This window comes from Bos grunniens, chromosome 4, assembly GCF_055505025.1.
Source record: "Bos grunniens cultivar Pamir isolate PY7600 chromosome 4, Bosgru_T2T1.0, whole genome shotgun sequence".
Classification (NCBI taxonomy): domain Eukaryota; kingdom Metazoa; phylum Chordata; class Mammalia; order Artiodactyla; family Bovidae; genus Bos; species Bos grunniens.
In genome coordinates, this window is record NC_141168.1 from 69,392,902 (window position 1) to 69,408,400 (window position 15,499).

The 15,499-nt window shown below is 37.4% G+C and overlaps 1 protein-coding gene across 4 annotated transcripts in view; it reads left to right on the plus strand.

Moving 5' to 3' along the window:
- Positions 1-15,499, plus strand: part of CFTR (CF transmembrane conductance regulator) — a 264,214-nt gene that overhangs the window by 186,709 nt on the left and 62,006 nt on the right. For all 4 annotated transcript variants that reach the window (XM_086396784.1, XM_086396783.1, XM_086396785.1 and 1 more), the window contains exons 18-21: positions 1,340-1,419; positions 6,801-6,951; positions 8,054-8,281; positions 10,598-10,698. In XM_086396784.1, coding sequence (XP_086252910.1) covers positions 1,340-1,419; positions 6,801-6,951; positions 8,054-8,281; positions 10,598-10,698 — 560 coding nt within the window. The remainder of the gene's footprint in view (positions 1-1,339; positions 1,420-6,800; positions 6,952-8,053; positions 8,282-10,597; positions 10,699-15,499) is intronic.

Sequence of the window (15,499 nt, forward strand, 5' to 3'; positions counted from 1 at the left end):
AAAGGTATTCAGTGTGCCCAGAGGAGGAAGGGATTAATTTGAACTGGTGCAAACATTGATGTGTCCTTGCCAGAGAGGCATTTTGAATAGGGCCATGAAGAAGACAATATTTTTTAGCAAGTAGAGATGAGGGGAAAGGGTTTTCAGGCAGAGGGAACCATATGGAAAGTGCAAAGAAATAGGAGAGAGTAAAGTGTGTTTAAAGAATAAACCAGATTGATTGAAACAGAATGTTTGAAAAGAGGAAGCTTGTTCCTTGAGTGACTTAAGGTCAAAATCATGGAAGTTATTAAGTATTAAACTAAGAAATTACGACTTTATCCTGCAGTTCATGGGGGAGGGTACATGATAAGATTCAATCTTATCAAAAACAATCTGTACAGTATTATTATACTTTAATTGTATGTCTAACTAACCCCTAGGCGATGAATTCCTTAAGGGCAAGGAGCATTGGCTGATCCACGTCTGTTATCTCAGTGCCTAGCATTGTGCCCAGTGCCCTGTAGACACTCCATGTGTGACATTGTTTTCACTGAAGGAAAAAATGATCAGACTTACAAATGTGAGTCTGTAATTTAGAAGACAGGCTGAAGTTAAATTGTCAGTGAAGACGGTAAAAAAGGAGAACATGGCCAAAGAGGGCCACATGGTGGGCAGGGAGGGTTTGAGAACAGGTTGTGCTGAGGTGTGTCAGAAAGGTGTGGAAGTTGAAAATTAGGGAGGCTCTACATTACGAAATAAGGGAATGATGAAAGCACAGCCAGAAAATTATCACAAAACTCAGGCTTGTAAGTGTGGGATTATAGTAGTAGAAGGGTGCCTGTTCCTGACGTAATTTGTGATAGGGCTCTGTTAGAGACGTTGGGCTTTGCATGAATCTTACAGCAATCTTTATTTCATAAAAGTTTACAAGTAGAGACAAAAATTTGAACACAGAGTTATTTAGAGTCTTTGTATAAAAAGTTTCTTAGAATCCTTGCTGTTTGTTGTCATTCAGTCACTAAATCATGTCCGATTCTTTGTGACTGCACGGACTGCAATGCATCAGGCTCCCATCCTTCACTGTCTCCCAGAGTTTGCACAAACTCATGTCCATTGAGTCGGTGTTACCATTCAACCATCTTCTCATCCTCTGATGCCTCCTCCTCCTCCTGCCCTCAGTCTTTCCCAGCATCAGAGAATCCTTGTAGAACACTGAAATTGTCTATAGCCTTATACTTCTGATTATATGTTCATTTGTATTTGAGTTCTGAGTCCTTCTGCTATGATCCAAGTTTATCAAATTTTGATATATCTTTTAAGATTACTAGTTTTTGAAGAATGTTTCTTTACCTTGCAGGTGGGATTCTTAATAGATTCTCCAAAGATATAGCAGTTTTGGATGATCTTCTGCCTCTTACCATATTTGATTTTGTTCAGGTTTGTAAAAATAAGTATTATTAAGTGACTTCACTTTGTTGCACTTTTTAAAAGTATTTAGAAAAATTATAAAGAGTAAATTCTTGCTTATTTTTCATTTGGTTAAGAGTTTGAACCGTGTCTAGTATATGAATCTTTTCAATATTAAAAAGAAATCTTCAAGATAGTCATAAATTTAGTAAATTCAATAATAAGTCAAAACTGTTTACCTGACCAATGTGTGCTGTTGTGCTAAGTTGCTTCAGTCATGTCCAACTCTTTGCAACCCGATGGCCTGTAGCCCACCAGGCTCCTCTGTCCATGGGATTCTCCATGCAAGAACACTGGAGTGGGTTGCCATGCCATCCTCCAGGGGATCTTCCCAACCCAGGGATTGAACCCAAGTCTCTTACGTCCTGCATTGGCAGGTGTGTTCTTTACCTCTAGTGCCACCTGGGAAGCCCTTACTTGACCAGAACCTAAGGCAATTCCTCATTTAGATATAATAGCTCTCTACTTAGAAGTGATTTAAGACTTATAACAGACTACTTTCCCCCAAATCACTGTCCATGAAGTGTGACGTTTTTGACACTGGCATCACCTTTGATAGAAGTCACCTACATTCAGATGGCCTAGGTTACAGTGACGATCAGTTGGTTTCCTGGTGGGCTATAGTTTCACCCAAGCTCATCCATGAACAACTTTGGCACAGATGGCTAGTTAGCAGTCTCACAGTAAGGACCATAATGCTGGGACAGAAGTATAGGTAAGTTTTCAGGCAGGTGAGGGAGGAAGGAAAAATTCAGGATTAGTGAGGATTATCCCTGGGTTATAGATCTGAAGGCATCTCCAGCACAGGCTGACTCTGAGCATGTGTCCTGGGATGGGAAGACTGATGGTGAAATGGAGCAGGGAAGAAGATAAAGGTGACCTAGGGGTAACCACGTTAGGATTCCATTAAGTGATAGAACTTGAGTGTTGTAAGTTGATAACCTTGGCTATTAAACCAGGTTTGAAAGCAGATTCCTGGCTGGCTTGGGTTGAGCCTCAGGGAGTAAACGACAAAGCAGTCTCAGTGACCTCCTTGGAGATAGTTGGAACAGGATGCTACCCATCTCGGGATGAGTGGCCCCTTTCTCCTCATCCCCCATCCCTCCTCCCAATCCCACCACTGAGAACCTGTGAAATAAAATAAAGGCTGCCACTTTTGTCTGTATATACAACAATATTGGCAGGTGCACAAAAACCAGATTGCCAGTTTGCCTCATCTGAAATGATTGGCACAGCCAAACACATTAACCATTCCAAGTGAACTTTAGTATTTTGAGTTTCCTTCAGTTACTCTGTTTAGGGATATAACTCAGCAGCTGCTGCTGGAATTCATTAAAAAAAAGCTTTGAGTTCATCATGTAAAGAACTGTCGCCCATGTCTTTAATTTCTGGACATTTCTTCCTTGTTCTATGCTTATAAATAACCGGACTGAAATATAATATTAAATCAGTTAAAAAATGGAACGTGGACATCCTGACATGATTGCAAAAGGATTCGTGAATGTTAGCCCTTGCTAATTTTTTCTTTAAAAACTTTTGTAGCCTGCAGAGTATTTTCTGAATCAGTGTAAGATTGATTTCAGAAATCCTTTGGGAGAGTTTCTTTTTGAACATGTATTTTATGAATTAGCACTTTTTGACACATGTGATGGTCTCATCCTTTCTCTTACAGCAATTTGAATAGTTTCTGCTCAACTTCTAGTGTTTTGGGGTTCACTAGTCATTGCCTCATAAGTGATTGGGCAGGGTTCCTTTATGTTGATTTCCCTATTTTGTTTAGAAGAGGCTCTCACATTATGGAAGCATGATATGGAAATCAAATACAATAAAAATCTGATTAATTTTGATTTTATTAAAAAATGCATGCATTAGAGAGGTCCTTTAACTTGTGAGGTCTGTTGGTTATACTTATGTTCAAGTTAATGAAATTCCTTTCTAGTCACATTTCAGAAACAGGTTTTTCACAGAATAAGGCACACCTATGAATTTCTTTTTTCCAAAAAAGTATAATTTATACTAACTCTAGTTCTTAACATTTGATAATATTCTGGGAAGTTTGCTTTCTGGCTTGGACATTGTATAGTGAAAATGAAACATCCAGATTCTGTTTTGCAAATAACACTATTTATTTTACCTTGAGTAAGACACTTAATCTCTAAGGATCTCAGGTTTCTAAAATGAGGAAGATGTCTGATGATGATCACTTTCAGTACCAAAGTCATATGCTTCAGATTGTCATACTGGAAATGGATCATAATGTGACAAATTTGAACTTGAAGCCACACAGAAAAAAAATGTATCCTAGCATCCTATTTATATCTGTGAGCTTCCTAGGTAGCTCAGTGGGTAAAGAATTCACCTGCAATGCAGAGGACGTGTGTTTGATCCCTGGGTTGGGAAGATCCCCTGGAGGAGGGCATGGCAACCCACTCCCACAGTGTTCTTACCTGGAGAATCCCCATGGACAGAGGAGCCTGGCAGGCTACAGTCCATAGGGTCACAAAGAGTCGGACACAACTGAGCACATGTAGAATTTATCTCTATGTTTGAGTGCCAGATTTTTTTTCATGAAACAGAAGCCTGTACATCTTAAAATGTGCAAATCTTCTCTTTTCAACCTCAAAACTTTAGGTTTTTTTATTTCTTCTGTCTTAATACAGTGAGCCCTTCTACTTTGATCTCTGCTGTCTTTTACATCTTTCCCCCTCTTATTCATTCTGTTAATTCCAATAATCTGTTACTTAAAAATTCTCAAGGGCTATCAATTATGAACTAAATTGCAGATCTGGTGTTCATTGCCTGGTTTTAAATAGATATTTATCAATCAGTCAGTTACTTAATGCACCTTCTAAATGGTTTTGAAGTGATCCTTCATTCTTATCATCTGCTCCAGTTACGCAGGCAACAGCATGTGCCCTTCTGTGTCAGGAATACTTTGAAGCCGTTTTTGGTGGATGAAAATGGTGCCTTGCAGGTTTTATAGTCTGTTGATATTTTTTCCCCTAGAATTTTAGGACTTTGATAAGCTTGAATGGGAATTAAGATCTGTGCTCATATTTCCATCTTGTATTTAAATCTATTTATTTATTTTGCTGTCCTCTCTTTAATACCCCTGGTCTGGTATGACTTGTTTCTTATTCACTACGAATTACAAGCTAGGACAGAATTTGAAGTTTCTTTGTGTAGTTAGAATACCAAGGCATATTAAACTAGTGCCTTTAGTTTTGCATAAGTGCTAAATTATTACCTTCTGACCTCAGTGCCTAAGGATGACTCCTTACAGAGCAGATTGAGTTGTTTTCCTCAAAGCTTAGACTTAGTTTTTCACTTCTCAGTTAGGGCTATATTACAAATGATTATAATCACTGGAAGTCTACCTTGTGACTATTTCATCACTTCCAGTTGTTCCCACCTTCTCCATTATTCTCAAACCTTCTGTTGTATTGGTTGGGTCGGCTACACAATTCTTCCTGTTGTATTGTAACACAGTTACAATTCATTCCTAAGAATATCAACCATATCAGCAATAATTTAAAAAACAATGATCACTTTCCCCACCCATTGTTATAACACAAAAGCTCCTGATTTGAATTAACGGTAAAAATAGCAGCAAACGAACATAGTGCTCTTTACAATTGTCAACAGTAAACAGATGAACAAAGCCTGATCCTAGTGAAACAGCTGAATGTTTCTGTGCTGCAAATGCAACAGTATTTATCTTTCAGACATACTGGTGTTTAATACAGTGGCCCATTTAACTTAAAATGTAGTTCCTAGTAAATAATGCTTGGAAGTTAATTTTTCTGTTTTTTTTTTCCGTAAGACTCTCTTTCTGAGAAACGCATATCCTCAGTTAAAAAACTGAATCCTTTGCATTGATGAAGTCTTGTCGTGTAATAACTAGGGTGATTGAGGCTTTCTCATTGTACTGGTGGCTCTTGTAGGGCAAGAGCAGAAGAGAGGACTTTCCTTAAGTTGGCTTTCCTGATAGCTCAGTTGGTAAATAATCCGCCTGCAATGCAGGAGACCATGCTTCGATCCCTGGGCTGGCTACCCACTCCTGTATTCTGGCCTGGAGAATTCCATGGACTGTATAGTCCATGGGGTTGCAAAGAGTCAGACATGACTGAGTGATTTTCACTTTTACTTTCCTTAAATTATTGTCGTCATATGCAGTTGGTCCAGGGTCTGGCACAGCAAAGATTTTTCGGAGTATTTGTTGAACAAAAATGAGTGAAGGGCTGGTACTGTAGAATTTGATGATGGACACATTAGAGGCATTTTCTCTATTAAACCTATCATTGAGATATGATCATCTGAGGCTTTAGATGAAAATAGCAACCCATTCAAAGAAGATTTATGCAGATGTTACACCCTCATTCATGTTTCCATCTGCCAAAATGTTCTGTATTTCTGCATCAGCTGGAAAGTGTATGTGTCACCCATGGGAGCTGGTAGAGAACTGGATTGCTGATTGTCAGATAGATGTTATGATAGGTTTATTTTTCAACACTTATAGTGACAGTTACTTTATACTTTATTCACATGGGTTATTAGGGAGCAAATGCTGGCAGATTTTTTTTTTACTTTTTTATACATATGGATTTAGTGTCACTTGGAAATATAGAATTTAAGCCTTTAACTTGATCTGAAGAACACCAGTGTAATCAACTTGTTTCTGAGACTGCCCACATGGCTTCACTTTTGGGGTGGATAATGTGAAGAACTATCTCTAATGAATGGGCTTGACTTAAACACAAAATTAATTTGATAATACACAAGAGAAAAAATGATCTGATTTCAAATTAAATCAGCCCTACCCCCAAAATCTTCCTTTTGTTTTTGAGCATCAGGGTCATCTTCAGTTGTTTTAAGGGCCAAGAACAAAAACAGTAAGTGGAGTAAAATTCAAGTATAATTTTTTTCAATCTTAAATGTTAATCATCTGGATTCAGAGAAATCAAGTAGCTTACCTAGATGACCATTCATACTAAAATTATTTTAAAATAAAAAGTTTATTTTAAAAGAAGCCCAGGCAAGAAAAAATTACATTCATTTAAAATTTGTCATACAACACTTTAAAGGGTATAGGAAGTGAAAATATACTAAGATACAAGAATACCATGTTTTCTAAAATATTATTATGAGCAACCTAAGCAATTTTTGGAATTTTGATAGAACTTATGAAAAATGTGCTTTAATGTGACCACTTTCCCAGTAGAAAGATACCTTCCCTGTCTTTAAAATGGAACAGAGCGTGAAAACCTTGTTTAGGAAACATTGGTAACATACCTTGTCCCTTTGCAACATGGAAATATTTACTTATCCCAGTGTTGTCTTTGATCCTACAGTTGTTATTAATTGTGATCGGAGCTGTGGTGGTCGTCTCAGTTTTACAGCCCTACATCTTCCTGGCTACAGTGCCAGTGATAGCGGCTTTTATTCTCTTGAGAGCCTACTTCCTCCACACCTCCCAACAACTCAAGCAGCTGGAATCTGAAGGTATGGTACAGCTAGTGACATGCCCACAAGAGCTACCTGTGGATATTTATCTGCAATGCATCTAGTTTTCAAAACGTTTTTCCTGTTTTTAAACTTGCATGATATGACAATGAGTTTTAAAAATGTATATTTCAACTTTGATTCAGGGCCATTTCTGTACATTCTCATCATATATACCTCTCCTGGTTCTTATATTTTGTTAATAAATAATTTTTATTATAACAAGTAATTAACAAATAGCAAATTTATTAACAAAACTGTTATTAAATATTATTTTTGAGAATTTGACCATTGCCTTCTTTCAGATTTAAAATGTAGTGTTAAACCACAAACTCTGCAAAAAAATCTAAGTATATAAAAGGAAACAGTAAATTATAAAACACATGTAGATTATTTTTATGAATTAATGACTATGTGACTTTATTTTGAATTTAAAACGAGTATATGGAGTCTTAGGAGGCTGGATGTATATGATATCTGTTCTTAATTCTATAAATTAAAAATTGAAACCGTAGTGCCACTATTTCTAAAGGTTTGTCTGTGTTCCTAAATGAGACTGGACAAAGTTCTTTCCAGACACCTTTGCTTTCTCTCCAGGGATCTGCCTTTTGGTGCACACCCAAACACTGCTTGAGCTCTTTGGAAAGCTCATTGTTCAATAACAGCCTTTGCTTAGGTGCATTTTCAGGGGATATATTTCCAGTGTGCTTCTACATTGAAGGTTATTTGCTAAATTAAGTCACACAGACTTTCTTAATTGAGGCATTGAATGAATTGTCTCAAAAGAAAAACATTTTCAGCAGTGATTAATTTAGGATTAGTCAGATAAACAATACCCAGTGGTAGCCAAGGAATATGAATTAATAATGGCAACGATTTTATAATAAGTTTCCATCCACGGTAACCAAGTTAAAAAGGAAGGTAACTCATTAAAATAACAGATTGCATCTATTCAAAGTTTGAGTCACAATGAAAAGCCTTTCCAATGATGTCCATTGTTTGATTACTTGTTTGATTACTCATTAAGTTAATGTTTCGAAAGTAATAATTTGCATTATGTATTTACATGACTTACATTGTTCTCTATGGAAATATTTCACAGGCAGGAGTCCAATTTTCACTCATCTTGTTACAAGTTTAAAAGGACTATGGACACTTCGTGCCTTTGGACGGCAGCCTTACTTTGAAACTTTATTCCACAAAGCTCTGAATTTACATACTGCCAACTGGTTCTTGTATCTGTCAACACTGCGCTGGTTCCAAATGAGAATAGAAATGATTTTTGTCATCTTCTTCATTGCTGTTACCTTCATTTCCATTTTAACAACAGGTACTATGAACTCAACTGTTTAGCTAAGCATTTAATTTAAAGCTTTGTCAGCCAGTAAAATGCTGCATTCATGTATGTTAACATTTTTAGGTATCATTAAATAGATTTTTTTAGTTTATTAATCAAAAATTTGTTTATTGTTGAATGAATGATTTCTTTGAATTAGAGCTGTATGCAGTTGAAAAACTTAGATAGATATATTTCATCACAAGTAAAATGAAGACCTATATAGACAAGTGAGCTCTTCTAATGAAAAAAGTTGAATTACTGAGCTTTAAGAAGTGTTGAGATATATATGTTACAGTGGATGAAGATTCCGAGGGACTGCCAAACAGAACAGAATTCTGTTCAAACAAAATGAAGCAAATGTTGGAGAGTTCCAGGAGGGCCTTGTGGGCAGAAGGCACACTGCATCTCCACGGGAAATGGAACAGTCATGGAGAGTCATACTCAGAGCTTCCCATCTCTGGAGGCCAGATGCCAGCCATGCCCATTCCTTTCTGTGGCCACTTCATTCATTTCTCTTTCTCTAAAGACTGGTTTGGCTAATGTGCCAGGGCTGTGCAACAGGGACCTGGTATGGCCTTTCCAGTCAGGGCCCTTGAGTAAACAGCTGAGTTCCTCTGTCCAGTTACCAAGTGTTGACAAGAACAGGGAACAGGCTTATATTGGTCCACCTGCAGTCCCGCAGGTGCTGAGAGAGTAGTGGATTCCTCACCTTCATCGTTCCCTCAGCCCAAGGCTTTGGGAAATGACTCTGCAAAAGGATTCAAGGGGGCAGGCAAATCCTTAAGTAAATCCTTAGCAGTACAATAGTTTGGGGCAACCTTAAAACAAAATAAAGTTTCTTTTGTGGTTCAGAATTAAATAATTTTTTAATTAAGTTATTTGAAACAGGATCCAAGAGGGCTGAATGAACAAGGATTTGTTAACAGCGAAATCACACCAATATATCATGTGCTCTAATGTAATGATTAAGGATCCGATTGAGTCCTGGCTTATTAGGCATGATAGAGCGTTCAAGAACCAGTATCGCCCAGGACCTATCCATGAAATCAGATGCCCAGCCGGAGTGAATGTTAGCCACACAGCTAGTATCAACCCTGCCTCTGCTGGTCTTCAGCTGTGGTGACTTGTACACTTTAGTCAACTACTCTAAAGCCCTCATTTTCCTCATGTGTAAATAAACATTATAGTGCCTGTTTCATAAGTTTGTGGTGAGTATTAAATGTAATAATTTGTGCAAAGCACTTACTGTAGTGCCTAGTCCATAGTAGGTACCCAAAAATTTTATGTTACTTATTATTGTTATTATTTTTAAAATTTTATCTTACTCTCATCTTAATATTCAGAATGAGTAATGTATTGGGCCCTGGATAAATTTTACCTGTTTAAAATAAGTGATTTAGTACTAAAACCACATACCTGCTGTCTGTGGTTTATCTTCTATTAGAATAATTATGTAAACAAAAATTTCAATTCATAATAATAGGATGACTTATTTCTCCCAATTTTCGAGCCCTAAAATTGTTTTATCATGCATTACAGCTGCAGGGATTGATTATCAATTAGGACTTGATAACATAAATTTATAACAATTTAAGGACATTCTTATTAGAAAAACTTTAGGGCCATGAATACAGAGTATTTGTAAATTTTAATTAGGGGTCCCTTCTAGCCCTTAAAAACTAACTACTCTAATTAAGCATTTGAGTATTGTTCTTCCTATCTGAACTAATCAATTTTTTAATTCAAAAGGCAGTCTTCTCTTTTTCCAAATGGCAGACCCATGAGTTCTGACTTCTCCATGAAACTCTTAGTTCTTTCTTCCCAACAGCATCTTATTGACAGAGATAAGTCCTCCTTACGAAGACATGAAGCACATCTAAACATCTTTTGGATGCTGCTCACACACCTCTCTCCTGCTTTTGACTTCTTTGTAGAGGAGATTATTCAGACACAGAAAGTCTTTCCATTGTAGTCTTTGAAGATATTATTACTTACAGAGTAATAGTAGAAGAGATTAAAAATAATATTACCCAACACCAACATCGCCTTCAATATCTGAAGCATTAAAAAAAAGGGCAACTCTTTACTAATATGCAGTCACTCTTTGATTTAAAACATTGGTTGAATACTAACAGGGCATATTATCACTAGTGATGCATGCTTTGGGGAACTGAGATGAAAAATGGTTTAAATTGGCACAGAATCTAAATGTAAGTTTAACATAATCTGTCTTCTAAGTATACATAAAGCGGTTCACAGAAAAGAGAAGTAGCCTAAAGTATGTTTATATATTTTTTCCACCTGTAGGTGAAGGAGAAGGAAGAGTTGGGATTATTCTAACTTTAGCCATGAATATCATGGGTACATTGCAGTGGGCTGTAAACTCTAGCATAGATGTGGATAGCTTGGTAAGTATTTTTTTTAACTTTTATGAAAAAAATTCAGACAAACCAAAAAGTATAGATAATAGCATAAGGGATGACTATATACCCAACCCCAGCTTAAGAAATAAAAAACTGCAGATGAGTTGAAGTTCACTGTTTGTATCTCTTATTAAACCCATATCTCTTCTTTCTTCCATATAAATAGCCACAGTCAAGATCTAGTGCTACTATGAACATTCTTGCAGTTCCTTGCCTAGGATTTTTCTAGGATAGACACCCAAGAGTGGTATTGGTGGGTCATAGAATTCACCCATGTTCAACTTTGCTGCTGCTGCTAAGTCGCTTCAGTTGTGTCCAACTCTGTGCGATGCCATAGACGGCAGCCCACCAAGCTCCCCCGTCCCTGGGATTCTCTAGGCAAGAACACTGGAATGGGTTGCCATTTCCTTCTCCAATGCAGGAAAGTGAAAAGTGAAAGTGAAGTCTCTGGATGGTGCCAAATTGTTCTAAGATCCATTGTACCAGATTATACTCCCATCAACAAGAGTATAAGAGGGGACTTCCCTTTGGTGGTTTCCTGGTAGCTCAGATGGTAAAGTGTTTGCCTACAGTGTGGGAGACCTGGGTTCAATCCCTGGGTTGGGAAGATCCCCTGGAGAAGGAAATGGCAACCCACTCCAGTATTCTTGTCTGGAAAATCCCATGCAGGGAGGATCCTGGTAGGCTACAGTCCATGGGGTTGCAAAGAGTCGGACACGACTGAGTGACTTCACTTCACTTCCCTTTGCTGGTACAGTGGCCAAGATTCCACGCCCCCAGTGCAGGGGGGGCCTGGATTTGATCCCTGATCAGAGAACTGGATCCCACATGCTGCAACCAAGACCCTGTACAGCCAAATAAATAAGTATTTTTAAAAAAGAGAGAGTGTAAGAATTCTCAGAGGTCCATAGGTATTATATACAACACTTGATAATGTCAGACTTTTTAAAAAATTGAAGTATAGTTGATTTACAATATTGTGTTAGTTTCAGATGTATACCAAAGTGATTCAATGGTATGTATTTTTTCAGATTATTTTCAATTCTTAATTATTATAAGATATTGAACATAGTTCCCTGTGGATACTTTGTTGCTCATCTGTTTTATATATAGTTGTTTGTATCTGCTAATCCCAAACTCCTTTATTTCTCCCCCATTCCTTCCTTTTTGGTAACTGTAACTGTTTTCTGTATCTATGAGTCATTTCTGTTTTGTATAGATTCAGTTGTATTGCTTTTTAGATTCCACATATAGAATATATATGTGTTATATAGCATTTGTATTTCTCTACTGACTTACTTAGTATGTTATTCTCTAGGTCCATCCATGTTGCTGGAAACTGCATATTTCATTCTTTTTTATGGCTGAGTAGTATTTTACTATATGTATGAATCACATCTTTATCCATTCGTCTGTCCATGAACACTTAGGTTGCCTCCATGTCTTAGTTATGGTAAATAGTGCTACTGTGAACATTAGGGTACATATATCTTTTTAAATTAGTTTTTATCTTTTTCAGACATATGCCCAGGAGCAGGATTGCTACATCAGATGGTAGCTCTATTTTTAATTTGTTTTAAGAAAGCTCCATACTGTTTTCCATAGTGGGTGCACAAATTTACATTCCCACTAATAGGAAGGTGTAGGAGGGTTCACTTTTCTCCACAGCCTCCCCATCATTTATTACCCTTTTGGTTTAGGTTCTTTCCTGACCTTTTGGTTTATGGTCTTTTTCTTTTTCTCTGAGACAGTTGACATGTTCTCAAAATGCACATATTCATTCAGTTGTTGAAATGTGTATAATCAATTCCTGTCAGAATAAATATCATTATAAAATATACATCTAGGGAAAAACCAATTTTTTTCCTGCCCTCTTCTTGCCCTTGTGACAATATTTTATTTAACAAAAGCATTTTAATAATTCATTGAAAGATTATTTAACCTTAATATGATTTATAGCAGAGTTTCATTTTAGTTTGACCAGCTCTTTTAGTGACTCTATTTATCTCCTCTCTTAGCTTGTATACGTTTGTGGTTGTGTCTTGTAAATGTACTTTAAAATGTTTCTGTTGGAAAATAGCAGGAGAATACTAAGTAAATATTGTACTGGCTATTTAATTCTTTGTTCGAACTTTCCTCAACTTTGACATTACAGTTAAAATCCTCATGTACTTCTTTTTCTTTATCTGGAAGCATTTGTTCGCCTTGTACATGCACAATTCTTTTCTCTTTATTGTATTAATTTCCTTGGTTTATATAACAGCCTCTACAGCCTCTCTTTGTTTGGTGCCTGTCTTTTTTGCATGTCTAATCTCCATTAAAGTTTCTTTCAAGCTTTTTTATTTAGCTAGTTTTTCACATGGTCATCCTAGACTTTGTGACCTGCGCTTTGACTTTGTTTCTTTCATCTCCTGGCATAAGAGGATCTTTGCAATAAAATATTATGTTATAATACGGTCTGTGAAAAGTATCAATATTTGGAGTTCATCATATTTTTAAAAGTTATATTCTTTTGTTTGAATATCAAAGTGATCATGTTAGTTTGCATTTCGCTGCCAAATAGCACAAGTGGTCTTGCCTGAGTCTTTGCTGGCATTTATCTAGTTATTAACTCCATCTTGCTGCTTCCACCCCTGCAACTGCTACAGCTGTCCAGTGATTTGTTAGTTTTTACCTAGCATATGTTGAAAGTTGGAGGAGAGAGAGCTATAACCTCAAATTTCATGTTTACATATATGTTAACACTAAAGGTCCTTGTAACCTCTGAAATAAAAACTCATTTTATTTTATTGAGTTCTGAAATGAATTTAGACCTCAGGTAGGTTTTTTTTTTTTTTTTTTGGCCACATCTTGCGGCATGTAGGATCTTAGTTCCATGACCAGGGATTGAACCTGCACCCCCTCCATTGGAACCATGGAGTCTTAACCACTGGACCCAGGGACATCCCTCCAGCTGAGTTTAAATTCAATAAATAGGGTGTTTTGTTTGACACTTGCCGTTTTTTAGTACACAGATAGCCAGGAAAAAAATATCTTTAGACTGGGAAAGAATATTTCATTTACCCATCTGGCTGGGTTTAAGCATGAACATCAAATATCAATAGAAATATGAAGTTACAAGAATATAACTTTCCTTTTACTGCTCATCCATTCATTAACTCGGGTGCCCAGACTTCCTTAGCTTTCAGCCAGTGAAGGTATTAATAATATTTGGATGATAACACTTCCTCATCACAGCCTCAGGTAGCTTTGTATTTATGACTAACTACACATCTCAGAGGTTGGCACTCAAAACTGGTCAACAAACCTTTTAATACATTTTCCTGATAAGTTCTCTCTGTTTTATTCCCTAAGATAGCACTTTATCACCTTCTTGTCTCTTCTCAGGTGCTCTAATAATTCTACGCCTTGCATTTTCAGTCAATGATCTTGCTATATATGTCATAGAAAAAAAAAGGTGGAGCCAGGAAGAATTTCTTCCTTTCTTTCCACTAGTTGTAACACCATTCTGCACGACTGCTCATATGCTCCAGTTCCCTCTGTGTCTTTGCTCCTGTGTAAAGGCCAGTATATGCAATTAACTCCTCTTTGTGGTACCTTTCTCCCTAGCATAAAAATACCATCCCTTGATCTAACACCCCTTTTCTTTGACCTATTTTCAGAAGAAATTCTTGAAACAGTGTTTTACTCCATGTCATCCTCCCAGTCCTTTCCATCAGTCAGTCAGTTCAGTCACTGAGTTGTTTCCGACTCTTCGTGACCCCATGGACTGCTGCACACCAGGCCTCCCTGTCCATCACCAGCTCTCGGAACTTGCTTAAACTCATGTCCATCGAGGTGGTGATGCCATCCAACCATCTCATCCTCTGTTGTTCCCTTCTCCTCCTGCCTTCAATCTTTCCCAGCATCAGGGTTTTTTCCAATGAGTCAGTTCTTTGCATCAGGTGCCCAAAGTATTGGAGTTTCAGCTTCAGCATCAGTCTTTCCAATGAACATTCAGGACTGATCTCCTTTAGGATGGACTGGTTGGATCTCCTTGCAGTCAAAGAGACTCTCAAGAGTCTTCTCCAACACAACAGTTTAAAAGCATCAATCCTTTGGCACTCAGCTTTCTTTATAGTCCGACTCTCACATCCATGCATGACTACTGGAAAAACCATAGCTTTGACTAGGTGGACCTTTGCTGACAAAGTAATGTCTCTGCTTTTTAATATGCTATCTAGGTTGGTCATAGCTTTTCTTCCAAGGAGCAAGTGTCTTTTAATTTCACGGCTGCAGTCACCATCTGTAGTGATTTTGGAGCTCAAGAAAATAAAGTCTCGTACTGTTTTCCCATCTATTATGCCATGAAGTGATGAACTGGACACCATGATCTTCATTTTCTGAATGTTGAGCTTTAAGTCAACTTTTTCACTCTCCTCTTTCACTTTCATCAAGAGGCTCTTTAGTTCTTCTTCACTTTCTGCCATAAGGGTGGTATCATCTGCATATCTGAGGTTGTTGATATTTCTCCTGACAGTCTTGATTCCAGCTTGTGCTTCATCCAGCCCAGCATTTGGCATGATGTACTCTGCATATAAGTTAATTAAGCAGGGTGACAATATACAGCCTTGACATACTCCTTTACCAATTTGGAACCAGTCTGTTGTTCCAAGTCTGGTTCTAACTGTTGGCTCTTGACCAGCATACAGATTTCTCAGGAGACAGGTAAGGAGGTCTGGTATTCCCATCTCATGAAGAATTTTCCACAGTTTGTTGTGATCCCCACCATCAACACCATCAAAAT